A 27,942-nucleotide genomic window follows, 5' to 3' on the forward strand; every position below is an offset into this window, starting at 1 on the left:
CACCCAGGGATGCCCCACTCCATAAGTTTTGCAAATTCAAGTGGGCTGGGTCAATAATCACACGCATGAGGCTCTTTTTTGTTTATAAAAAACAAAAAAAAAAGTCAAAAAGCTTTAACTTAATTTGATTCATTAGTCAAGCCCAACTTGTGCTCAATATTAAACTCTTGAGCTAGAGGTTTAACACAAGTACATTATCCAACTTGTATCAAAGCATATTATCAAGTTCATTTGATTTGGACAAATGGTCTTACCTCTCAATTAACGAGCCCATAAACGAACTTAAGCCCAACTTGTTCTTTATAAAACTCTATTGTTCACAAGCCCATTCATGAACAATTGTTTTTCTTAGGCTATTTTTTAAAGAAGCTAAAATAAATGCTCAATTTTTAGCTTGTTTATAACCAGACATTAAAAGCTTTTTATTAAGTTGTTTATGAACAATTTAATTCATTTACAATGTTCAGGGGCCAAATTCACCCCCAACTATTAAAAAAAAAAAAAAAAAAAAGGTTCAAACCATCAAAAGTTATGAAAGAATAAAACATAAAAACAGCCTTGCTCCCACAAATAAAATAAAGTAAAAATAAAAACAACCTTGCCCCCAAACCCATAAAAATTCTTAACCCTCTCTTAAAGCCAAAAACCACAAATCATTCACACTTCACAGTTCACACACAGCTCACTTTTCTTTTGTCCCTCAAATACTACTACTCTCCCTCTCCCTCTCCCTCTCACACACAAACACCTAACCTAACAAGCCCCCAAACCCAAACACCACAAAATCCCCAAATTCTCAAGAAAACCCTAAATTGCAATTCACATCAAAATCTCTCATTTCAGATTACTCCCTTAGCCATGGACGCTCAACGAGCTCTGCTAGACGAGCTTATGGGCGCAGGTACTCTTCCCATTAAACCCTAATTTCCACTTCCACTCCCCAAAATTTTCAAGTAATTATTCCAATTTAGGGTTTCTAATGCCTTATCTAATCGATTCTGATTCAAATTTGGTTAATTTTTTTATTTTGTTTTTAGCTCGGAATTTGACGGAGGAGGAGAGAAAAGGGTACAAGGAAATTACTTGGGACGATAAGGAGGTTTGTGCTTTCTATATGGTTCGGTTTTGTCCGCATGATCTCTTCGTCAATACGAGGAGCGATCTGGGTGAGCTGAAATTTATAATTTTTATTAATTTGAGGTTCTGTTTGGTTGCTGAGAAAACATAGGAAAGGAAAGGAAAAGAAAAGAAAAGAAAAGAAAAGATTAAATTTATAGTCTATCAGACATATTGAGGTAGTTAAATCAGTTTTGATTGCTTTTATTGCCAATTAGTTAAAACTTAAAATTAACATGAAGTATACCTAGAATCTTTTGGGGAAAAAATACATCATATAATTTCATGAGTTACAAATTGAACATTGAAGTTTAAGACTGTTACAAATTAAACTTGATGGTTTCACTTGTTCCAAATCGAACAATGAACTTTAAGAATCATGTTTTTTTTTTATTATAAAGACTTACAATACTTAAACCTTCAAAAGGGCCTAACTCTTGAAGGCTTTTAAGAATCATGTTATTTTAAAGTAAACCCTGTGCTTTTCAAGTTTGACTAGTGGTTTAAATTGATAAAATCTTAAAAGTCTATGTTTTGATTTGAAAAAGAAATATAGGATTTATTTTGTAGGAGCTTTAAACCTCGGTCTAATTTGAAACTTTTGAAAGTGTAGGGTATTAGGGTCTTTGCTGTTTTGGTTTTTGGAAGTTGAGGATTCTAATTTGATGTTGCCAATGAGTTTTGATTGGCTGAGTTGCAGAAAGGTTTTCGATTACTTAGCTTCCAGATCTAGGTAAAAAATTTTAGACAAAATTTTGATTATTTTCTTTTACTAAAAGTTATCAGCAACCAAATGGAGCATTTGTTTTGATGTTTGGTGAGTGTAAGGTTTGACTAATCATTGTTTTTTGTTCTTTTGGATCAGGACCATGCCCTAGAATACATGATCAGAAGTTGAAAGAAAGGTGATTGATTTGGATGAATAGTTGTGCAATTGTTTTATGAATATTTTTTTTATGTGTTGTATTTCTCTAGGATTCTTACTGGGTTTACATTGTATGGGTTTGCAACTCATGCAATAGGAAAGCACTATGCTTGTATGATTGTCAGTTGTATTGTCTTTAATTTGTGAAACATTTGGTTATATATTGTAACAGTGAGCTTCCTAAGCTCTTAAAGTTATAACCTTTGGTCAGAATGATCGGTTTCTGTTAAGAGAATGTTCTTGATATTGTATTTATATGATTAAGTTTGCTGCTTCTTATGTGTACTGTAGGATGGAACATAGATATGCCTAACTTGGTATCCTAAGCCGTTGCTGGTTTTTCCTTTTTGAGGTAACCGATCTTAGCATTATGATCAGATCAGTGCACGAAGAGAAGAATAACTTATTCTTCTAAATCAATGAATTAATTTAATGGGTTGTTTACTTGGATTATGTTGTAAATCTTTCTGTTGGGAGTTTCCGTGATGCAAGAGGCATCTTGGAAGTTGAGTGCAGAGCCCTTTGTCTAAGTGTGAACTTTCACACTAAACACAAATATTTTACTATTTTTCATTCATAAGGTTTATGAATAGCAGGCCAATGTCCTCTAGCTTAATTGGCACCTCTTCCCCTTGCAAGTGCTAGGTGGATGGTGAAGTCGTAGGTTCAAGACTCATTTGGTGCATGTGTAACTTACCAATTAAAAAAAATGGATTGTGAGTGGCAGATAGATTGTGATTTTAATTTGGCTTGTGAATAGCAAATGTGTTTTTTAATAATAAACAAGATGGTTTGGAGAGATAATATTGATATGTCTAAGTGGTGACAATTTAGCTTAAATTAATTGGTGGCATGTTATGTCTTAGTGCCAAGTTCCTCTTGTGTGAGTGCTGCTCCTCCTCCTCCTCCTCCTCCTATACTTCAGTGCTTTATAAACTTATCTTCTCAACGTTGACCTAACTGTGTATAATGTATATGTGTATGACAATAGTTGATGCATTGATGTCTTTAGACTCTTTACATAAATTGGGATGGAAAGGGTGATTCTGCCATTATTATTACTTATGCATAATATAATGATATTGCCTTATTGTTAAATTTAATTTCCTTTTTTGTGTGAAATTGTGACTTGATAATTGGTATATAAAATTTCATAATCATTGCCTTTTGTTATTGGTTTTGTCAAAGTAACGTAATTGTTATATTACTTATATATATACTCATGAATACAAATGGTTGCCAAGGCGTGCTCATTTCAGAATAAAATATTCTCCAGGGAAAATGTTATCTGCGTTTTCTGGTGATTGGTGTGATTGAAAATTTTAGTCAATGTTAAATTACACCAGAATGGCAGAAAATGTTTGATGCTTTAATATTAGCAAAATGGATATTTTGCATTGTCATAGTGATGCTACTTATCTTTATAGCTTGAACTGATACTGTATCCTAATGTTTGCTGTAAATTACCAAAAAAAAAAAAAAAAGCACTGAAAGTTGCAGTTCTGGGAACTGATAGTGTTTCTACTCTCCAACTTATCAAAAAAAAAAAAAAAAAACTACTATCCTAGTTATTTAGCCAAAATTTGTCTTGTAAAGAAGCCCTTTGTTAGTAATACATGACAATTAGTACTTTCATTCCTGTTTAGTTTCTTTTTTTTGTTGCCTTTTAGCACACTGCCTGTGTGCCCTGTTTTATTTTATTTTTCGTTAATATTGATTTTCAACGAAGCTTATTACTTATCAAAATACATGACCAGATTCTATAAAGAAACATGTTAAGGTGTTTTTACATATTAACTCCTCAAGATCCACCTAAATTTCTTGTTCATGAAGAAAATTTATCTTTTAGTATTATTTTTTTTAATGTATACTATCAAAATTAAGGTTTATAGAATTGATTCTGATTAGTGTTGTGAGATCAGATTTGTTTTAATATCTCACGTTATATTACAGCCTTGTACTTATAGTTCTGAGTGACAAAATGTGGTAGAATGAAGGTTGGGGTGCAATTATCCAGGAGTTGCATACACATATTTCTTATTTGTTTTAGGGGTTATGCAAGGGGTTTTATTACATATGGAATTAGCTTGGTGTCTCAATCCCTTGGTCTATGTGCTGTTTTTCATCCATCAATTTGGTGTCTTGCATCTCTTTTAGCATTTAGAAAACTTGAGACTTTTCGGTGCAGCAGGTGTTGGTAGTCTTTACCATATACATTTGTGTAAATTTCACAGTGATGTTTAATGTCAGGTTAATGCCCACGTTACATATTATAATTGTTTTTAGGCTAAAAACCTATTTTCGTCCCTACATTTTCACGCGATTCCCACTTTGGTCCCTAACTTTTTTTTTTCACCGCTTTTAGTCCCTATTTAGAAAAACACGTTCTGTTTTAGTCCCTACCGTCAGTGCCCTAACGGCAAAATCCTAGGTGGCAGATGGAACACCCTATTAGCTGACGTGGCATCAATGTGGCGCTGATGTGGCGATTAAGTGGCATTTTTATATGCCACGTCAGCATTTTAAAATAAAATAAAATTTTAGTTATTATTTAATTATTTAAATAATAATTAATAATTAACATAAAATTTTCTTTTCTTTTCTTTTCATTATTTTGTTGGAAGATCATCTTTGTTTTCTTCATTTTCTTACAGTTCATATTCTTCATGTTTTTAGTAAATTAATTCCTAGTTTCTTGTCTTTTCTTTTCTTTGCCTTTCCAGTACTTTCTTTGTAACCAAACAAATCGAAATTCAGAACTTAGATCAAACAATAATCAACATACACCAACCTAAATCCAGAAATCAACATACACCCACCAAAATTGAAAACCCAGAAATCAACATACACCAACAATCAAACCCAGAAACAGATTTGCATATTCAAAAATTTTAACCCAACATACACCCACTAAAATCAAAAGACCTGCATCCTCTTTGTTCACAAAATCAACACCAATCTTCAAGTTGGAAACCCACCAATCCATCGAAACACAAAATCAAATCCAACTTGGAAACCCACCGATCTCCACCATCCTCCAAATCCCACCATTCTCTCAAACCCAGCCTTTGAATCATAACCCACAAATTCGCCACAGATCAGTGTACCAATCTGCCAAAAACCCACAACCCCAGATCAACAAATCTCACAAACCCACGAACCCACAAATCCGCCACAGATCAGTGCACCAATCCGCCACAAATCCGCAAACCCAGATCAGCAAAACTCACAAACCCACAACCTACAAACCCAGATCCACACCACTGAGGTGAGAGATAGAGAGATGAAAGAGAGAAGCTTGCCTATCTGGGAGAGAGAGACAACAATTCGTGAGAGTGGATCGGTCACAGGTGGTCAGAGATAGACTTGAGCAAATCGTGAGAGTGGGTCGGTTAGATGTGGTGAGGCGATGAATCACTGTCAGTTTTAGTGGCGGCAGCGGTGGAGATGAGCAGAGAGGCTGGCAATGGAGTTAGAAAGAGTTGTGAGAGTTTTGGAAGAGAGAGAGGAAGGTTTGAAAATATTAAGGGAGTCCGGTTTGAGTTTTGTGTTTTCTTTTTGTGTTTGGTTTCAAAGCATAAGTTTTGATTTTCTGGGCAAGCATAAGAATTAACTAATTTTCTGGGCAAGCTTAAGTTTTGATTTTTAATTTATTTTCTTTTTTGGTTTAAATTTTTTGATGTGGCTTTTTATAAAAAATTAAAATGCTGACGTAGCATATAAAAATGCCACTTAATCGCCACATCAGCGCCACATCGGTACCATGTCAGCTAATAGGGTGTTCCGTCTGCCCTAGGACTTTGCTGTTAGGGCACTGACGGTAGGGACTAAAACAGAACGTGTTTTTCTAAATAGGGACTAAAAGCGGTGAAAAAAAAACTTAGGGACCAAAGTGGAAATCGCGTAAAAATGTAGGTACGAAAATGGGTTTTTCGCCTTGTTTTTATAGAAGAATTTGATGGGTATTTGGGCATTGTTTCTAGCTAACGACTTGCATCAGATTTTTTTCCTCCCCTTGTGCTAATATGATAGTTCATTATATTATATGTATTTTTTCTTGGATTTTAATGGTTGATTTCTATTTTGTTGGCTTTAGTTTTGAGCAGTCTCCAAGACATGACAAGTACGTGCCGAGATTTGAAGCTGAGCTTTCTCAGTTTTGTGAAAAGTTGGTGGGTTACAAATTTACTCCACACACCCCCCCCCCCCCCCCCAATCCAATATTTCCAGTTGTCTATGTATTTCTTAATCATGTTACGTGTTCTGTTGCAGGTGACAGACTTGGATAGAAGAGTTAGGCGTGGGCGAGAGCGCCTTGCTCAGGAGGTGGAACCCACTCCACCACCTCCACTATCAGCCGAAAAATCTGAACAGTTATCCGTAGTGGAAGAAAAAATAAAGAATCTACTGGAACAAGTGGAGACCCTTGGTGAAGCTGGGAAGGTGGATGAAGCTGAAGCACTCATGAGAAAGGTTCTGTTAGTAATGCCCTAAGTGTTTTTGTTGTGCATTGAAAGGTTCTGTTAGTAATGCCCTAAGTGTTTTTGTTGTGCATTGAAGCCACAACTAATAATCTCTTGATTGAATTACGAGTATTGACCAAACAAATAAAGGGGGAGAGAGGGGCAGGGGGGGATTGAACTTCCCATACCATTTCCAAACTGTATCACATTGAGGTTTCTAGTTATTAATGTCAAACTTTTCGGTTGTCTTTCTTTTAGGTGGAGCTGCTTAATGTTGAGAAGACAGCCTTGACTCAACAACCCCAGACTGATAAAGTGTTAATGCTAGCACAGGAGAAAAAGATGGCTCTGTGTGAGATATGTGGTTCTTTTCTTGTAGCAAATGATGCTGCTGAGAGGACCCAGTCTCATGTCACGGGGAAGCAGCACATTGGTTATGGCATGGTCCGGGATTTCATAGCAGAGTACAAGGTGAGTCTCCCTTCAGAAACAAGTTTAAGGATGAAATATATCTATTCTGTTTTTGGTCAATAAAGAACATGGATTATCATGATGCAGGCAGCTAGAGAGAAGGCTAGGGAAGAGGAAAGATTAGCCAAGGAGAAAGAAGCAGAAGAACGGAAGAAGCAACGAGAGAAGGAATCTGAAAGGAGGAGGAGAAGTGATTCTGGTGACAGGGACAGGGACAGGGACAGGTATCATGATCGTGATAGAGACAGAGAGCGGGATAGACACCGAGAACGTGATAGGTCTAGAGACTGGAATGCTCGAGGTAGTCGGGATGGAGGGAGAGGAGTGGATTGGAGGTTGAGGAACGGAAGAGAAGGTGGCAGAGATAGGTACCGTGATCGAAGCAGGTCACGTTCCCCTGTTAGACATGGTCACTGAAGGGCACCTAGAAGTCCAGTTCGCCCATATTAGTGGATTATTTCGATAGATGTCTGAACATGTGTTTGAGGTAGATTTTTATCCTGGAAACTTTTATGAACATGTGTTTGGAGTCCTGAGTTATTTTTTTCATCACGGGTGAAACTTTTTTTTCCTATCTCACAGCTTTGTTGAGACTATACCATCTCCCTTTCATCAATATTATTAATGGAGAAAAGGGTTGAGGTAGGTACAACTTCATTGTTGTAACTCTTTTAAATCTAATTTAGGCTTTGGTGGAATTCTTTTTTATGCATCGTCTCTGAAACATTGTTTTCAGAGCCTCTTATCTTTTGGGAGTCATATTGGGCTATTTAATTTGTTCAGAGTATTTTTAGTGGTCAGACACAGTTATATGCATGATTGACATTGCTGCTCAGAGAGATGACGCGGTTTTTTCTCATTTTTGAGGTAACAATTAGACCTTATTTCTATCAACACAACCCCATGGATTGATAATTCCTTCTCAGATTCTCTTCCCCCTTATTTTATGGTTCTTAGGTTGAGTTAAACCGGTTTGTTTGCAAATTCTGCTTATATTACCATATGTTTGACCTCATCAAAGTACTCTACCAGTTTGGAAAATATTGGATGATTTAGTCAATGCCTTTAAGGCAACACTTATGGGCCATCCAGATATGGCTTCATACAATCCTATGCAGCGTTTCATCCTTTCTACAATGATCTTTAAGGTAGGAAGACTCAATTCTTTTTCTCCCATCCGTCCCCTGCCCTCACTATAGTTTTTGATTCAAATGATAACAAGGTGCATCCAGTATGCCGTGAATGGGCAATTATTAAGATGCTATAGAAATAAGAGGGACAGCAATCACTGTATTTTATTCTTATGTGAAATTTGTTACTTGTTTTACAGAGTTGTGGTTAGTTTTGGAGTTATCAGGATCAGACAGGTATAGGTAATTTACTTTGTGTTTGCAGAGTGATTCTTTATCCGAAATGTTGTTGCCACATTGATGAAAATCTACTTCAGTGGGCTGGGATGCGAGACCATTTTGCAAACATTAAACTTGCCTGTTTGTAGGTGCCTGGAGGTAACCAAAAATTATAATGTGCAGAATAGTTTGTTTCCATTTAGTTTGCAGGAAAAAGGAGGTAATCTGGTGATCCTTGATGGTCAGATTGCTGCTAGTAAGTAAATATATTATGCTAAGGAATGATTTGCACAGGGAAAACTCCAAAATGTCTCAAGCAACTTTATAAGTAAATATCTTAAGCAACTTTAGAAGTAGTTGCTGCTTGTGAAATTATATTCCAAGATATGGGAAATGAGAAACCAAATGTAATTACATATATTCAACAAAAAAAAGGAAAGGGGTAATTACATTTGGATTGGAAGATCACATGAGTATTCTTGTCTGCATGAAATATTATTTCGTTGGCTATGAATAATGTAAATCGTTAGATTAACATATGTAGAATTGAAGTAGTTTAGGATCAAAGGATATGTCATACTACAACATTGCCATACCTAAGGATAGCCCGGCATATTATTATTTCTACCCTTTAGCTAACATATAAATTTTTTTTTAAAATTTTAAAATTTAAATTTTAAAATTTTTTAATTTAATTTTTTAAATTTTTTGGTATTAGAATAAAACGAGATTCCATAGTCTCAAATCTCAATTGTTAGATTTCAATCCTTTTGTGCCCCATTGCAATAATGATGTATGTTAAAAAGTGCTCTTTTGGGGATGATATATGAATAGTTTTCGTTTTTGGTTGTGAGGCTTAAAAGAATCTGAACCTTCATGGCTTCTTACTCGACCAAAACACAACATATTGATATCCTCTCAGTTAAAATATCCCTTAAAGCAGCTAAGATCCAAACTTTAGGAGCTTTCCGTGAGAACTATCTCCATTTGTGGTCACCAGTTTCATGATGAGAATTATCTTCTTCCTCATTCGGCTGCTTCTTGTGACAGCAATTTGGATATCCAAACGTTCTGGAAGACTGGTAAAGCACAATAGTTGCATAGTTCTCTGATCATATATATTCTTTCCACTTGCATAAAAGAAACTTCCAAAATATAAGGATTAGAAGACAAATCAATATTTAAAAAAAAAAAATTAAAAAAAGAAGCATTTCTTCATTTTCTTAAGCTAAGTGCATGCTACTTCAAATACTGGGATGTATGGCTCGGGGAAAAAATGAGGTTGTCCCATTAATACTGTACCAAGTCCATCAACTGTAATTGAAGGCGAGAAAATACATCGACTATATTGAGCTGTGAAGGCTTATATTGAAAATGTCAAGATTAAGTAGTGTCCAGTCTACTCTCTCAGATAATGAGATTGAGTTCCGGTGATGGTTAACCTGTGAGTTGTGAGGGAATGCTTGAGTTGGAGCTTGCTGAAACTTCCAACGACTTGCATAATTTTTCAACTAAACGACTTCTAACAAAAACCTATTTTATTTGTTGATATGTACGGTTGGTTTGGATGCTGTTTATTTTGCTGAAAATTAAAAATAATAAAAAAAAATTTTCAGTTACTGTTCATAAATGAAAATACTGTTTATTTTCATATTTCTAACAAGAGGAGCTGGTCTCGAAGAAAAAAAAAAAAAAACAACGCAAAACACTGAAACGCATTAGCTATCCAAACGTTCATGTAGCCCGATTAATAAACTACTTGCGTTTGATGTATTTGTTCTGAAATAACCTTGTAGTGCAACTAATGCTTTTCGTAGTTTTAATGGAGATGTCCAGGCTCTAGGATTACTATTATTTTTTTAGAGAGATTATTTTTATAATTCAATGGTTACAACAATAGGGTTTTGGTGATCACCATCTTTTTACTATAAACAGATTAGGAGCCGGATTCTCTCCATTTTATTGAGATTCGTGGAGAAGTATCCTTCTTCGATTACGTAGAAAACCATTTTGAGTGGCACAAGTGTTGTGTCCTCACAAAGACCAATTGTACTAAAGAAAATAGGCCGGTAGCCCAATCTAGTCATCCACCCTTGGAAACCATTATAATTAAACACCAAGGTAGTTGAGTAGTTGCCTCACCCTTAAGGCTTCTTACTGAAGGGGAAAAGGTAGTAAGAAAAGTCATAGAAAAAAACAACTACACCAACCAGCGTCTAGAGGTTATAGGACTATAGTCACATTGGTATCAAAACACTATACACTATTGGCACAAGAAGATACAACCAGTAAACAATATCTCTACTGGCACAAGAAGACAAAACTAGTAAACAGTATCCTGATAAAGCAGATTAGTTTTCAACTCCAACAGTAAAAGCAGATTTGCTTTTGGTGCATTTCACTCCAGTAAAAGCAATTTAGTCCCGGAATTTGCAAGATCTTCAAAGGATCCAACACTTCCCCAGTCTCTATAAATTAGAAGCTCAATCCCATTCTGAAGGCATTTGTTTTTTTTTTAATAGTTTTATCATTAGTCGTCCAGAGTTCTAAACAAGAAAACCTTCTAGGTTTTAGAAACTCTACGAGTCTTTTTTGTAAATAGTTTAAATATGTGTTCAAGCTTCCGTTCATTTGTATTCATGGTTTTAGTTAGCCAATAGTAAACTAGTTGTAAGTATTGTGCTCAATATTATAAAGCTTTTCATTTAGTATATTATTCCCCCTTTTTAGTATATTATTTTTATTATAAAGCTTTTCATTTAGTATATTATTCCCCCTTTCTAGTATATTATTTTAGCTTTACATTCAGTATACTCCCCCTTGTTTTCATTACCACTTTTATCATTTTGTTCTAGAGTTCTAAACAGGAGAACCTTCTAGGTTTTAGAAACTCTACCAGTCTTATTGTAAACAGTTTAGTGAAAAGTTTGGTGCTTCTTCTAACCACACAACAGAGTCATCAACTTAAAGAGCTTGCTTCGTGCGTCATTGTTTTATCATATTAGCTATTTTGAGTGCTTGTATGAAAATATATATGATCATTCTTTTTAGAGAATGAAGAGGACAATAAATTTATTTATAAAGGAATTTCTGCCATGGTATGTTGAATAATTTATACATTTCAATATGAGCTTCACATGTCAATAGAAAAAAAGTTTTCATGTGCTCAAGTGAATCATTAAAAGTTTAAGAGAACCAAAGTTATAGTAATTTCTATCTAACTTAGGAATTAGTCTCCAAATTCAAATTATATCATATCAAAACACTAAAATTATGTAATTCACTCAAAAAATAAAATACTAATATCAACTAATGGAAAAAAAAAAAGAATATAAAGAAAGATAATACCACAAATCATTAAATTAAAAAAATTAAAAAATAATAATATTACTTTTTTCCATCTATATTTTTAATAAATTCTGATTTAGAATAAGTACTCTCAATCCAGACTTGTATTTTTCCCAATCTTAAGTAAGTGCTCTCAATCTAGACTTGAATTTTTCCATCTATATTATATCAAAACACTAAAATTATGTAATTCACTCAAAAAATAAAATACTAATATCAACTAATGAAAAAAAAAAAAATATATATATATATATATTTATATATATATATATATATATAAAGAAAGATAATACCACAAATCATTAAATTAAAAAAATTAAAAAATAATAATATTACTTTTTTCCATCTATATTTTTAATAAATTTTGATCTAGAATAAGTACTCTCAATCCAGACTTGTATTTTTCCCAATCTTAAGTAAGTGCACCGAAATGGAACAAAGAGGCTGAATTGGACCGAAAAAGACTGAAATGGACCAAAGTAGACTGAACGGACCGAATTAACTAAAATGGAAAAAATATACCAAATTGGACCGAAACGGACCGAAGTGTGCCTAAATGAACCAAATTGGACAGAAGTGTACTGAATTGGACCGAAACTAACCAAATTGACCTAATTGCAAATCATTGGCCACATCACCATTTTTTTTTTTTTATTGATTTATTCTTCTAATTTTTTTGATACATTAAATATATTAACTGAATGACGTTACACATTCATTTTGGACACTTTATTTTTCCTAATAATATTTTGGATGGTTAATATATTTACTTTTATCAAAAAATTAGAAGAACAAATCAATTAAAAAAAAAAGTGATGTAGGTGGCAACATTAAATAAATCAACTGATTGACTATAAAAATTCATCTTGAACAATTTTTTCCTCTAATAATATCTTGGACGGTTTAATATTTTTAATATTATAAAAAAATTAGAGGAACAAATCAATATAAAAAAAATGGCAACATTGCCGATAATGTGGCTCAATAAGAGCATGGTAACATTCTACACTTTGATTTTTAGATATTATACAGATGAAAGAGTGTCTAGCTACTAGCTTAGATTGATTTAAAACCAATCCATGATGTGAATCCTGCCAACAAGTTAGTGGTAATTCTTTTCACTTGGGAAACCTAACCAAAGTCTCCATCTTGATCTTCAAATCACATTTACCATTTCTCCCCCACTTTCTAAATTAAGGTTAAAATAAGAGCTATCCTCAAGTTTGAAAGAAATTTTGTAACTCAGTAATATTTAGTTTTTCATTTCTTTTATACCAATAAGATCGTCAATCACAAGTCACAAGTACTCCAATAAAAGTATATGATTATGATGCAACGTGAAAATCACTTAATATATTTTTTTTTATAGGTAACAAAAAAATATTAAGAAAAAAAGCCAACCTGAGTACATTGAGGATGTACTATGGGAGCAAAAATCAAGAACCAAAATTACAATGATCAAGTAAAACAGGAAGGGAAAAACAAGAAAAAAGCGACAGAACCATACTCCACACTCCAAATTTACTGTACAACACAGCTCAAAATTTTCAAAACTTTTTGACTAGGCAATATACATGTGCTTGCTGAGGGGAAAAAATCTGTATACATCAAAATATCATGTAATACCTTTTGTCTATGGCTTTAATTTCAAATGCAATAAACAACAAAGGCCAAAATAACAGCAGTCCAACCTGAAGATATGATAAAAGGGGTGTATACTCTATTTCAACATTAAAAAATTTTCCCAATGGGTAAACTTCACTAATCTAAATTTACACGCCGCATCTTACATACAAGGTTTGCTGTTGGAAGATCAAGCTGGTTTCCTGAATCTGATGTCAGAAGATCTTTCAGCTGATCTCTTGGGGTAGAAAGGCAAGTGTGGAATGTGGAAAGAACTGGAGGGATTGGCATCGATAGAGCGGAAAGCACATTACTAAGATATTCAATGTCAACTGATAGCTGTTGTGCTCCACGATCTGATATGTGCTGAATCCCACGCAACTGTTCCATGTAAAGTGCAGTTGCGCCCTCTGCAACCTATGATAGAGAATAATCAACATCCATGGGAAATTTGGTCACTATAGTTCATTTACAAACATAATATGAAGGATTTTTATACTGAGAATAGCATAATTATCAGAATACAAATTGAAGAAAGTTACTTGTATTTAAGCTTCAACAAAACCAGTTGGTTCTCAAATACCATATCCAGGCATCATATTTATAGCAGCACAAACCACCTTGGCCAAAATTATCTTATCTTACAAGAAAAAATTCAAAGAATTAAGGGGCCAGTTAGGAAGTTCCTGAAGAGGATAAGGTCGGGTCCCCAAGCCCTTCCCTCTCTAATCCAAGTGAAAACCACCAACTGATTTTCCAGGAGAATCTAACTATACCGTGCTATTTTTGTAGATTATATACATACATACATACATACATACATATATATATATATATATATATATATATAGAAGGGAATTCTAAGCCAATAAGACTATCTTCAGTGCCAAGGCTTCACAAATGGCACCTATACTCTCTATATATGTATATAGGTTGGGACCAATTTGATACAGCATCATCCTCATTACTAACAAGCTAGAAATTAAAAATAATACTAAATGAGAAAAACACACATGGTCAACTGGTCAAAAACTTTTGGCACCTCGACTAAGAATTTTCCCCTTACCTTGAACATCCATTCAGTAGCAAAGAACTGTGCCTCGTCATTATTGGCATCGTTGTTGGAGATGCCTTCAGCGAGAGGCTCCAACTGCTGCGGTAAGGTTAGTAGATATTCACCAACATTGGTCACATAGGACTGGGGATATGCACTGAAGGTTGGAAGATGGAAAGCAGTTTGTTCCTCAACTGATGACCAGACTGGCAAACGAGAAACATCACTGAGGCGTTGCCGTACTTTAGATATGAGGACATCATATACAAGTTCATTCACTGTGTCAGCAAATGCTGTGACTCTCTGAGATGCAACTGGAAGTGCATGGAATCGGGGATCTTTAGACTGTATGATAACATAAGATTGTTAATTTGTTATAACTATGAGAAGAAAAATGTGAAAATTCCCCAGAGAAAGATGAGACTGCTCATACCTGATTTAAGAGATTAAAGAGTTTCCTAGCCTTCTCAGGAACATCAACAAGCCGCACAGCTGCCACATCCAAGGCAGCCCTTCCACCCAAATGTTGTTCCCCAGTTCCATCATCACTTACGTGCGACTGGTTTTGGTCCAGACTTGAACCAAATACTGAAAGAGACAAACTTGTGCTCAACCTAGCAAGGGTAGCTCTCAAGGAAGCTTCAAAGACAGAAGATCTGCTTGTTAAACAATCTGAAACTGTGAGGATCTGTAAAGCCCCTTGGACAATGGACCACTCCTCCTCATTGGAGATCAAGTCAACTTTGCGGGTACTTTGAGTTCCATCCTTTTTGTCCAAAATCTCCTTCTTTGAACTGACACCATCACCACCATGATCCACTCCACATACAACTCTTAACGATTTGAGTGTTTCTTGCAGGGTAGAAATGTACTGTAACATTATGTCATCAAGTGCAAGTATTAGCTCATCAGCTTCAGAACCACCAGTAAAACTGATACACCTCTCAACAGCTGCCTCAAGAAGTACAATAACTTGGGGAATAGATTCCTCCATTCTGCGAACTGTCTCACTGAGTTCAATTCCCTGGGCTCCCACACCACGAGTAACTGCTCCCCTCAGATCCACCCCAGCGATCTCAGACGAGAGGATAGCACGCTCCATCTGCCCATACCTAGGACACATTTCATTGTAATTAACTAATGGAAAACACCGGAATACATTCTCCAATCAGTTATAAAAAAATAAAATCAAAAGCAGATCAGTGATGAATTGGATTTATGTAAAAACAGCATAACTTTATGTTGCTCGAAAGCCAATGTTCTAAACTCAAACCATCATATAGAAAATACATTGTAAATATCAGCAAAACAGCAGTGTTCTTCCAAACTAGCATCTCTTTAAACATGACAGTGTGAAGCCTTCCATAGTACATATCATTGTCCAAGAGACCTTGGGAAGATGCAAAACATTCAGTGGAAAAGTTTTTGGTAGTTCAATTTATATGTAACAACATTTCACATTCTTAAGTCATTGTCCATGTGCTTTTGACATATTCATAATGATTTCTGGAATCACAATTCTTTTGGTTTCCCATTTGTATCTCAAGTTGAAACTATAATGTCAACCTAAGCATACTTCCGTGTCTAAGCATAAGAAAACCCCAATTGAAAACCCAAGTGGAACAAAAACTATTACATATTTAGGCCAACAACAAGAAAAGGCCTTTGTAACACGCTTCACTACATTCAGTAAGAAGTCGAAACAACACATTTTGTTTGGTTTATAATTTCACCTCTGTTTATATGATTCATAGGGAGAATACACAGCCTTCATGGTATCCATCAGAATTCGGAGATCAGATTCTGAAAACAAGTGCTGAATATTCCTTGCAAATATCCCCGTCATATTGTGTAATTCAATAAGAGCCTCTAGATGCTTAGTCTGAATCTTAATACCCTTAGGCATATCTCCAGATAGAATATCCAAAATACCTGAAGTTATAAAAAGGAATGTAAGGATAAGACATTAAAGAACTGATCCCAAAGTAAAAAAATAAGAGAAAGAACTCATTCTATTTATACAACAAATCTGACCACAACTTGGAACCAAGCCTAAAATCTCAAGCCAATATACATTCAAAAATTGACTAGGCAATAATAATAAACAAATAAAGATTTTTTTTTTTTTTAAAAGAAAAAGGAATTGCAAGTCATATATGGGATTGACAAATCCACCATGCACAAGATTGATCATGCCAGTCAATCATGGTATGATCATCAGTTCTAGAAACACAAATTCAGGTTAACCAGCCATATGAAAAAGATGTAACAGCTTCAAGGAATGTTAGCCCCATCATACTCACAGAACAAGGGCACGAATAAATGGACCAATTGAGTATCCCAGCTCAAAAGGCAGGGGAGAGAAGAGCTATTGCTGTTGACAGATGGACCAGTTACCAGAAGAAAAAAGAAAGGAATTCTTTGCTGTACTAAGTAGAAATCATAGTGGATTGTCACCTTACTTTGAGAGCAGATCAGCAAGAAATACCAGATGGATAAAATAGGCTGCATCTTATGGAATCCAACTTCTTTCTTAGGTTTAGCATACAAATTCAGACTGTGTGATCAAAAGAACTTGTTTTTTTTTTTTTGATAAGTAATAAGATATATTGATAAAAAAGGAACACCCTAGTGCACAGGGAGTGAACAAGGGATAAGAAATCAAATACAAAAATTGCAAGAGTCTAGGAAATCAATAAAAGAAGGGAATGATTGATTTTGCAAAGCAAACAACCAATCCCTTAAAGTTCTAAAAAAGAGTAGCTTGAGGTCCGGAATAGATCTCTCAATATCTTCAAAACATCTACTATTTCTCTCCCTCCAAAGACACCACAATAAGCAATGAGGAATGATCGACCAAATATAACCATTTCGAAGACGACCAAGTTACTCCAAAAAGACCCAAAACCATAGACCATAGATCCATAGCAAAAGTACAACGAAAGAATAGATGGTCAACTGATTCACCATTTCTCTTACACATGTAGCACCAATCCAAAATCCACACCTTCCTTTTTTGTAAATTATCAATCGTCAAGCATTTCCCTAAAGGCAGCAGTCCAAACAAAGAAAGCTACTCTGGAGGGAATCTTCTGCTTCCAAATACTTTTCCAAGGAAAACCATAGAAAGTGGTGCCAACTAAAATTCTATAATAATCACTAACCAAGAAACCCTTATCTTTGCTAGGAATCCAACACATTTTATCCTCACCTAGCCCCCTTATAGGAGAACCATATAAGCGTTTCGAACTTGTATCCAGCTTCGACATTAAAATTTGAAAAGTTTTCCAAAACTTAACCATAATCAAAACTGAACCTCTAGTATGCTGTGTTTGTTTGTCAAGAAAAACATGCAGGGAAATACTTCTTAGGAAAACCAGAAAGTGGAAAAAGACTTACTCTTTTTTCCAACAGTTTGTTTTGCAATAATATTTTGTAGGAAATGGTCTCATGCCTTTCCCATCAGACATAAATAATCTTGTTTAAAATTTCAGGAGTAGGATTTGTGGGAAATTATTTCCTACAGGAAAACAGTTGATGGTGGGACCCAACTATTTCTTGACAATCAAATGCAGGAAAACAGTTTTCTTTTCTTTTCCTCAGCAATCGAGTAAAATTTGATTCTCCCTAAGTAACCATCTCAAAGTATCATGGCATAGAGATGTGTAATCATGGAGGGATAATGAATGAGAAAATAATCTCTCCTAATTCTCCGACCAAAAAATAAACTCTTTTATTTAGTCTGCATTTATTTTGTTATTCTGGCATAATTAGTGATCAGGAATTAAAAGTAAACTAACTTGGTTTAGTCATTGCTTAGTTTATAGCCTGTCAGCAATTCTTAGCAGCCTAATATTTTTACATACAAAAGGGTGAATTCAAAACCAGAGTTAATGCTTATTTTAACATGCCAGACCAGTTGAGAGGCAGAACACTCTATCACCATCAGATAATGTAGAACATTTAATACCAAAAGAATAATTGTCATTTTCACAATGAACTCTGAAAGATATAAAATGCAACCTTTAGCTAATGCTTTTGTTTCAGGAACAACAGTGCCAGTTGCAAGGTTGATACGAGAAACAAAACTTGATCCCACAGCTGCCATTGTCTCAATTAATAGTTTTGGGACCAGATTTTTATAATCATCGGGAAAAGCAACCATACACCTGCAGACAACAGTTTAGACTAAACAGTCAAATTCCACAATTGGAAGATAACAGGTATGTTTACATGCAAAATATTTTACATTTGAAAATATTTTACTTCAAAACAAGTAGAGCGTTAATATCAAGTAATGCATTCTGAAAATGCGATGTTAAAATTAAGCATGTAACAAAAAAAAAAAAAAAATGTATGGGGAGCATGAACTAATCTGCATAAGACATCCATAATACTCAAAAAATTTGAGATGCATATCATAGAAATTAATCAAAGGTAAATTTCACTTCATCAACCAGGGAAAAGAAATCAATTTATCTTGATAAATCTATATATCTCAGCAAATCAATCAATATATAGTTCAGAAAATTCTGATAACTGAGGGGGGAAAAAGGCAATGATATGTTCTCACAGGTAAGGTAAGTATGAAATAATGCAATGCACTGACCACTTATTTACTCACTACAGGTTCCCCTTTTTTGGGAGAATTAGGTAAGAAAATTTTGTTTGCCATTATTTGTTTAGAAAAACTTATTTTCTTCAAGAATATAGGGCAATGTGTAAGTTAAAAAACCAACAAATACCCTTTGAAATATATATATTTTTAAACAAAGGTGAAATAATCTCCTCTACCAGTGAACAATAGAAGATTAGAAGTTCAAACTACCACTAAATAGGACTATGGCGAACTTTCTCACATAAAGCAAGTGTCAATCAAAAGGGAACGCACTTTCTATTGAAAATTGTGAAGAGAATCAGATACTCTCATAATGACATATTGAGAAGAAATCTAAGAGAGTACAAGGTGCCACATTATTTAAGATTGGGCCCACCAAATAAGGAATGATTACTAACTTTAAATGACTTGACACCATGTACACCTTTAGATTTTTAAAAACTAAAACATGATCATGAAATAGACCATGTTCATTTAATAGAAAAATGGATACAATCCTTTTCCTCACAAAAATAACTAGCTTCAGCTGTTAATGGCAACCAATTTTATGTGATGTTATCATGAAATTTATAAAGAAATAATCTGTCTATTTCTATACTTTTGAACAAACAACTCTTCACAAAATGTGACTAAATATTTAGGCTTCTAAAGAAGAATGAACTGTACCACTTCCATTCTTGCTCAAGATAAAGTAGCAACTCGTCATAGAAACTTGGCAACCAACTGGAGAAAGAAATTGAAGGTGAACTTGATTGAAACTCATTACTACTTGATAGCCTTTCCACTTCATTCCTCTCACTAGAAAGCTTATTAGTTCGCTGTCTTGAGTCAAAATCTTCCCAGAGCTGCTTTATGGACTTTAAGTGAACTTTTGAATAATGTAGCTCTAAAGACTTGAATCTTCCAATTCGAATGAGGATTCCACGCAAATCTTGAGCAACATCAACCTGCATAATAATAATAAGTGGAAACACAAAATAATCTATCATGTGTAAGACAAGGAGTTGAGAAACAGATAGCTACAAATGACAAGACAACGTTCTGCAGGAAGATCTGACCTTGCGGTTGGATATGGCATCTGTTAGACGAGGCTGTACCATTGAATCTAATCTATCCTCTAAGACCTCAAGTTGCTTCCTAACATTAGCAAATTCAGCGACCTAAAATGAAGGGGTTGAAGGAGAAAAAGTCAAATGGTGAAACTTCATGAATATCAAACCCACTACTTGATGTAACACTAAGAAAAAAATGTTACCTCCCCAACAGCAGACAAGCAATGCCTCATATTAGCCAAAGTTTCTGCAGCCCGAGGAAGATCACCACTGGCAAAAACATCTTCCACAGTAGAACTTAGTTGAGTTAACCCAGCAGCATCCTGTTCTTACATGCAAATAAGTATTCCTAATTAAACAAACAATCTTCATTTGCTACACTTTATCAATTCCTATGACTAACACATACAAGAAACCAGGATTATTCTACCTGCAAAGTCTCATACGCGGCTTCCATTCTCTGTTTGACGGTATCAACTTTAGCAAGGGCAGCTATAGATTCTGCTGAGCTTCCCTCTGCCTGAAGATGACAAGAAAATGGTTGTGAGAGAGAGCATCTTGCCATGTAATATCCATCTAAATTTGAATAAATTTGATACCTTGCTGGCAGATGCTATCCACCAGAAAGGATCAGTAGCACAATGTAAATAAATGTAGAAAAAAATTACAAAAACAAACTTAAGCCAAAATAAATATATTATATAAGAGAAAGTCACTGTTAAGTGCATGTTGTATCCATGTGCAATGATGAAACTACTCAAAGCCAGGCAAAGAACCCAATAACTTGATGTTGATATTATTCACAATCTCCTCTTAAGAATTTAGAGATTCTGCAAGCTGTCACTTGCCCTTCTCATGATATTGCTATGTTGAAGAACTCAATTAAAGTTTTTTGGTATGTCCAGAAATGAAATACCAAGATGACATCAATTTCAAAAAGATCTAGAAATGAGATATTTCAATTTCTAATTTCTAATCCCATGTTCCTTTTCCTTGAGTTTTCCTATAATTAGTAGGTCACCTAAACCGAGCCCCAATTCTATTACCCTCACTATACATAGCACATGCATATTCTCCAACTCCCAAATAATAAAAACCCCAGTGCCTCAATGCCTCCCTTTTGGTCACATTTCCTCATCGGTCAAACTAAACTAACAGCATTCTAACACAAATCTATAACACCCACCTTTAGATTTGTTAAGGAGAAATGAGATCAAACGGTTGTATAGGCAAAATATAGCGAATAAGTTCACACTCTCCCCAACAAAAAGCACATACTTGCAAGTGGCATAATTCAAAAGGCAGTGATACACTCATCTACCGAAGCTCTAATCTCCTTAAATTTGCCACATTTCCCCAATAACCAAACAATACCCCAAAAAACATAAACAAGAAATTCTAATTGGCATAATCCTGTGACCAATTATACACTCTCATCCACCGAACATTGCAAATCTGATAATGCAACTCTAGTCCCCGTATATTTGACACATTACCTCAGTGACTAAACATTACCACCACAATAATATTTTAAAAAGTCGTTGTAATTGGCACAATTCAGTGAGCAATTATACACTCTCAACCATCAACAGCGCAGATCTAATAATGCAAAACTCTAATCTCATTAAATTTGCCGCATTTCTTGGTAACCAAACAATACCACAACAAAAATATACAATTTTTCTTTTAAAAAAAGCTGTAATTGGCACAAACTGAACAATGATACAGTCCGATCCACCAAGCAACGCAAATCTAACAATGCATTCTCTAATTCTCCTTAGATTTGGCACATTTTCTCAGTAACCAAACAATACCACAACAAAAAAATCAAACAATTACGATTGGCACTACAAAATCCAGTGAACAATGAATAGAATAGTCACGCAAATCTCACAATGCAAAACTCTCTAACTTGTTCAAAAAACCGAACCGAATATTCATTCGCATATACATAATAAACAAAAAGTCAAGAAATGCACCTTCTTGAGCTTCTGGAGGATTCCGGCGGCGACGGAGCGGAGCGAAGCGGCGTCGTCGCGCAGTCGGACGACGTCGCGGTTGGCACGCGGAACGCGGAGGAGAGCGGAGGCGCTCTGCTCCTCGAGCGAGGCGGCGATCTCCTCCGAGACCATCTGGAGCTTCATCTCCAGATCGACCAGGTGGTTGTCGAGCGAGTCCTGCGGGTGGCGACTCTGAGTCGCCGAGTTTATCCATTTCTTCGCGTCGAAGCTCTCGCTGGAGAATGGACCTAGATCTAGCATTGTTGTTGGAGACTGAGTTGGATGGGATTGGATTGGATTGGATCGGACGAGTGAGTTGAAGGACTTCTCACTCGGTTTTTTTTTTTCAGTTGGGAAATTGGGAATGAAGTGAGAGAGATGACGGTTGGGCTAACGGTGTTCAGATATGTGATATTTTCAAGATTTGCGGGGTTGGGACTGTTGGACTGATATTTACATATTACTGTATATATTAGTATACTCTCACTTATTATTATTTAAATTATTTTTATTTTTATTTTTATTTTTATTTTAATCCATGTATAATTGTATATTTCTCATAACACTAAAAGACTAATTTATAAATTCCGTTAGATTTATCTCAAAACAGACGACAAAAAGTTAAATATTACTATTATTACTTTTGGAGGTTAATTGTATATTTCGAGATATATATATATATATATATATAATGGATAAAATGTAAAATAGAGTATAATTTTATGATGAAATAGCATAATTTTCCAACATATATGTGTCATTTTTGAGAGAATATTAAGTTATAAGTGTTCCTTTAACAATCATTAATTGGACCCTAATTTTTGTAAATTTTTCTTTTTTGAGAAGACTAATTTTTGTAATTGATCTATAGGAAAGTGGCACTTTCTATGGTTCCATACAAACTGGTTTATAGGATTTTTTAAAATACAACTTACTAAATTTATAGGTAAATGGTGAAAGAATTTAAAAAAAATTAATATACATATAAAACACTTTATTAAATTTAACATGTCTAATCCGTCCAATTTCTAAGTCAAAACTATTCAAATTTTCAACCAACTTGTCATTTTTGAAAAGTTGGGCATAGCTTAGTTGAATAGATTTTATTTATTTATTTGGGAAGATTAAAGAATTACATGGCTTCGTGTATTAATGGCCACTTGGAAATCCGAATCATCAAGGAATACAAACACGAATTCTTTTCCAAAAAAAAAAAAAAAAAAATCAAGGAATACGAATTCGATTACAGCTAGGTCCACAATTTGCTTATATATAGATATATTTCAAGAAAAACAAAGCAAAAAGAAATTAAGCCATAGATTTTCTCTGTATACTAGAATTAAGAGGAACCATGCTGCTTCTTAAAAATAAAATATGGGAAGATTAACAGCAACAACAGGAACCGTGATGCTTTTACAACCTTAGGCAATTTTGTTAGGGACATGTTTATGTATTTGGCTAATTTTTTGACAAAGCATACTTTACTTGTAATTGAATAGATCTATGATGAGTTTAGTACTTCAAGAAACAAGTGTTCCAGTTTAGTATTGAAATCATGCAAATCTGACCAGGAAATAAGTGAAGAAGTGTTGTTCATTAAAACTCGACAAATGTTTCGACAGAATCATTTCTATCGAGGTTTAATGTTGAAGCTCGACAGAAGTTGTATCTGTCGAGAATTACGAAATCGGAAATTCCAAATTTGATTACACACATATTCTTGAGTATTTGTGTAGGGTTTCTTTTCTCACAACCCTTGAGTATTTTAAGGGCCGTTACACTCGATGCAAGGGTGTTGCAAAAGAATAATTCATACATATTGTGATTGGAGACAAAATTGACCCTAATTCATCGTACTCTCTGTAGAAGATACTGCGTCTTTACGCCAAGGTTTTTGTGACAAAGGAGTTTCTTGATCTTCATCATTGATGAACTGAAAAACTTTGCAACCAACATTTTTCTCAAGTTGGTGTGTTAGTCACGTATTGAGATCCGTGCATTATTGGTTGTTCACGTACTGGGATTCGTGCATTGAACAGAGAGATTGCTGCTACAATACAAGTCCAATTGGGTATAACAAATCACCCATGTCAAATTTATTTTCTGTTATATTTAACTTAGTTGGTGATTTGTTTGTGTTACCGTGCTATTGCATGTTAAATTGACTTAATTAATTTACTTGGGTAATTAATTAATTAATTAATTTGTCAAAAAAGTTAATATATTCTTGGCCTATCAAATTTGGCTGATGCTTTGAAGAATGATGTTTTAACAGCTTTCGATGATTTGACTGATGATTTGAAGATTGAAATTCTCAGCAGGTTAATTACCCGCAAGGGTTCTTAGCACATTCACGCGTGCTTCTAACTCATGGCAGCGTTTGATCATCAATTTCTGCTATCCCAACATGGCGGCAAAACTTGCTCATTTAGGACTAGTTTCATGGTTTGGTGAATGGGTTTTCTTTGAGGATTTTCTTATCAAAGGCACCACAGGTATCCCATCCCATTTTCATAATATTTTATTTTCATCTACTCTATGTTTGATTGTCTTTTTTAAGTTGATGATTGACTTTAACATATAATAGGGTCCGTTTGGATACAGTTGAAAACTGAAAACTGAAACTGAAAATTGAAAAACACTGTAGCGAAATAATTTTTAAATGTGTGAATAGTATCGTGGGACCCATTTTTAATGAAAAAGTTGCTGAAAAGTGAAATTTGTGGATCCGTGAACAGTACACGATGTGCTGTGATTGATCCAAAAAAATTTGAAAAGTCAAAGTTTGCGGTTACTGTTCATTGAACAGTGCATGAACAGTAGCCGCAACACCCAAAACGCTCCAAAACGCGTGAAAAAAAAAAAAAAAAAAAAAAAAAAAAGCGTTTTGGAAAAACGCAAACGCAGGATTGGGCAGAAAACGCCCAATCCAAACGCAACCATATTTCTAATTTGCATTTTCAATATATATATACACACATACTTGTGAAATCTATTGCTAATGCTAACTAACCAATTTACAGAACTTGACTGAACAAATTTGTTGGTTTATTTTATTTTATTTTTTTAACGAAAAAATTTAATGGTTGATATAAGAATAGCTGCAACTTTGATTCATAGCCAAATAGTCAGTTCGAAGGCTTTGGAGTTTCGTCACTAAATAATGCCAAACAAATGTTGACTTAGGAATTCTTTAGGTTTAGTTAAGACCAATGAAAAATTATGCCACTTCTTGTTGAATTTTTTTAAACTCAACAAATTATATTTTTAATCTTTCAAAGGCCAAACTCCTACTGGTGACTTTACGTATCGTTTTTGTTTTAGTAAATACTTACCTTATGGTATAAAAGTCAAGAATTACAATCATATTAACAATTTTACAATCAACTAGTATTTTTATTTTGAATAGGTTTAAATCAGGAAATCCTTCATCCAGATACCCTATTTTTTTTGTTTCTTCTTTCACTCAAATACTGCAGTAGAGCTAACATATATAAAAACATAATGATTTGTTGTTATTTTCTGCATCATAACAGTAATAAGCTTTAGCATTAAACATCTAGTAACTCTTTTCTTCATCTTTTGTCTCTGATGTAGGAAACTTCTATCAAGAGAGTTGATCCTGTGGATTGTCCCTCCAAAAGGACCATCAAGCAATTTTACCATCAGACCATCATATAAAAGATTTTACTTCCTAGTTTGACAGGATTTATTATTAGAGTACTTATTGTTACTTGCTTAGTTAGATTTTATAGTGGGATTGTACTAGAAATACATGCTCTTTGATAATATCCAAGCTCTTTAATATGGTTATCTTTTTATAATTGAAATTGCATATTTTGTAATTGAAAAAGGTGAATAGGTGTTATTTTGGAATCGTGTTTTAAATTGCAAGTGTTTTTTTTTTTTTTGGGGGTAGTGAAACATAAAATGTTTTGCAGTTAAGTCGTATATACGGTGATAATATGTATGAAACCGTAAATTGTTTTATTTTATGGTATATGAGCATATTAAACCAAGCTATGACCATTTATACTTTGATAATTACGAAATAGATGCATGACAATCAATTGTTTTAGGAATGGTTTATGTATGAGAATCAATAGTTATAGGAATGTTCCTCCCCAAAATGTAGACTAGTATCTTTCTCTTCTACACAATTTAAACTATCTTCTCAAAAAAAAAAAAAAAAAAAAAAAACTAAGTGCAAAATAAATAAATATAATTACCTAGTAGATCATAATTAATGAGCAATATATCATAAATTATAAAAAATAAATAAAAAATATATCATTAAAAAAAAAATCGTTTTCATGAGAAAAGTGTTTGTACATGTACTTCATCTTTTGAACATGGATATGGAAGGAAATAGAAATAATACCATTACTAGATGCTCAAAAAAACAGTTGCATGTGTGCATTTGTTAGGGTCTACTGCAACTTGATCGATCAAAACAATGCAAATTTTTTGTGTGTTTATCAATTTCTTTTTAATCTATAAATGCTTTGGAATTTTTTTTTTTAAAATAAGAAAATGCTTTGGACTTACTTTGCTCTTTTTATTTATTTGTATCTTATGGATTGTTCTTGTCACGGTGGGACTAATATATATTTTGATGGTGAATAATTATAACAATGAGGGAGCTACTCAAATACCAATTCTCGTTTATTTATATCTATATCTATATCTATATATATATATATATATATATATATATCTAAAAGTTAAAGTGTAGTTTTTTTTTTTTTTTTACGCTCTTATTAAGCCACATCAATAGCCACATTATCCACACAAACATTTTTTTTAACATTCTCTCACTTATTTTTAAACCATTTTTCTCTTATTAATTTTCTAACTTATTGATGTATTTTCTCTAACTTTTCCCCTTTCTTTTACCTTTTCATCTTCTCACTACTATCTACCTTAATATCACTTTTCCTCTATCCCTTTATCCTCCTTTATTTTTGGTTTTTCTTATTCCCCTCATCTTATTATAAACTTACAATTCTCTTTCCCATTTTATTCATAATTTTCTCACACACAAAAGGTTATTTCTCTCTCTTTCTCTCTCTCAAATTATTTTTTCTTCATTTTTTGTGAACTTTTTTTTTCTTGCATCTCTGCTTTAGGTTAATGAATTTTTTTATTATTTGGAACTATACTCTGGGTTGATGTGATTAAGTTTTGTCTTTTTAAGTTGTTATCTTTTTTATTCTCTTTAATTTTAGAGATGTTATCATAGTGCACTATAAATATAGTAAATATGAATATAAGAATACTATGTTATTTTATTACATAACATGACTTGGTAAATTTGGTGTTTATTACTATATTTTTTATTTTTTATTTTTTTCTTCTCATATCATTTTCTATAAATTGCTTATTGTTCTTGGTCACATTCTCTCTTAAAAAAGTGGTTATTCTCTCTCTCTCTCTCTCTCGGTTTTTTTTTTCTTGCAACTCTACTTTATATTGGTGAATCATTGTGATTTTTAAAACTCTATTTTGGGTTCATCCGTTTTGGTGTTGTATTTTTTAGTTCCCCATCATAAGTAGTCTCTTTCTTTCTACAATAAAATTTAGATAATAAATTATACACATTCAGTATAAGTTTGATATGAGTTTTGATTATTATGATAATCTCTTTTAAGAAAATGAGTAATTTGAATAATTTATTTAAAGAAAAATTATACATACATATATATATTTATTTTGCTTAATGTGGTTCAACAAAAGCATATGTTGCAACAATAAATATTATGCTTAAGATTTTAGATATTATGATTTGAGATTATATTTTTTAAATTAAATTTGGATTTAGAATCTATAGGTCTTTTCAACCCAAAAATGTATTTTCCCATTATGTAAGTGCACAAAAATAGATTGAGGACAAAAATGGACTGAAGTGGCCGAATGGACCGAA

The 27,942-nt window shown here is 33.8% G+C and overlaps 2 protein-coding genes across 3 annotated transcripts; one reads left to right on the forward strand and one right to left on the reverse strand.

Annotated features, from left to right (window-relative positions):
• The first annotated feature begins 653 nt into the window (after nucleotides 1–653).
• Nucleotides 654–8,737, forward strand: LOC115959866 (luc7-like protein 3). 2 transcript variants are annotated; one of them, XR_004085033.1, is made up of 8 exons: nucleotides 654–901; nucleotides 1,038–1,166; nucleotides 1,982–2,021; nucleotides 6,138–6,213; nucleotides 6,314–6,514; nucleotides 6,763–6,975; nucleotides 7,063–7,462; nucleotides 7,558–8,737. XR_004085033.1 is itself a non-coding variant. In XM_031078501.1 (7 exons), exons 1-7 carry the CDS (start codon nucleotides 859–861, stop codon nucleotides 7,390–7,392), a joined length of 1,032 nt encoding a protein of 343 aa, XP_030934361.1. In that variant the 5' UTR covers nucleotides 654–858; the 3' UTR covers nucleotides 7,393–8,737. The 2 variants fall into 2 exon arrangements, 1 of the variants encoding a protein (XP_030934361.1); XM_031078501.1 differs by having other exon boundaries at nucleotides 7,063–8,737.
• A 4,548-nt stretch (nucleotides 8,738–13,285) lies between these two features.
• On the reverse strand, nucleotides 13,286–22,452 carry LOC115959940 (conserved oligomeric Golgi complex subunit 7). The gene is made up of 10 exons (XM_031078617.1): nucleotides 21,999–22,452; nucleotides 20,450–20,539; nucleotides 20,223–20,342; nucleotides 20,026–20,127; nucleotides 19,634–19,914; nucleotides 18,373–18,518; nucleotides 16,083–16,281; nucleotides 14,783–15,461; nucleotides 14,362–14,694; nucleotides 13,286–13,712 (listed from the first exon to the last, which is right to left on the reverse strand). The coding sequence occupies exons 1-10, from the start codon at nucleotides 22,278–22,280 to the stop codon at nucleotides 13,434–13,436; spliced, it is 2,511 nt and encodes an 836-aa protein (XP_030934477.1). The 5' UTR covers nucleotides 22,281–22,452; the 3' UTR covers nucleotides 13,286–13,433.
• Nucleotides 22,453–27,942: the final 5,490 nt, after the last annotated feature.

This window comes from Quercus lobata, chromosome 9 (assembly GCF_001633185.2).
Source record: "Quercus lobata isolate SW786 chromosome 9, ValleyOak3.0 Primary Assembly, whole genome shotgun sequence".
Lineage (NCBI taxonomy): Eukaryota > Viridiplantae > Streptophyta > Magnoliopsida > Fagales > Fagaceae > Quercus > Quercus lobata.

Bases quoted from the DNA above. Each gene is read 5' to 3' on its own strand.
- LOC115959866 (XM_031078501.1), top strand. From the start codon at position 859: ATGGACGCTCAACGAGCTCTGCTAGACGAGCTTATGGGCGCAG. The intron at 2,022-6,137 runs GTGATTGATTTG...TGTTGGCTTTAG, and splicing joins GATCAGAAGTTGAAAGAAAG to TTTTGAGCAGTCTCCAAGAC. The intron at 6,214-6,313 runs GTGGGTTACAAA...GTTCTGTTGCAG, and splicing joins CTCAGTTTTGTGAAAAGTTG to GTGACAGACTTGGATAGAAG.
- LOC115959940 (XM_031078617.1), bottom strand. From the start codon at position 22,280: ATGCTAGATCTAGGTCCATTCTCCAGCGAGAGCTTCGACGCGAAGAAA. The intron at 18,519-19,633 runs GTACAGTTCATT...TGTTGTCTGCAG, and splicing joins CTTGAGCAAGAATGGAAGTG to GTGTATGGTTGCTTTTCCCG. The intron at 13,713-14,361 runs GTAAGGGGAAAA...TCTCTATCATAG, and splicing joins CTACTGAATGGATGTTCAAG to GTTGCAGAGGGCGCAACTGC.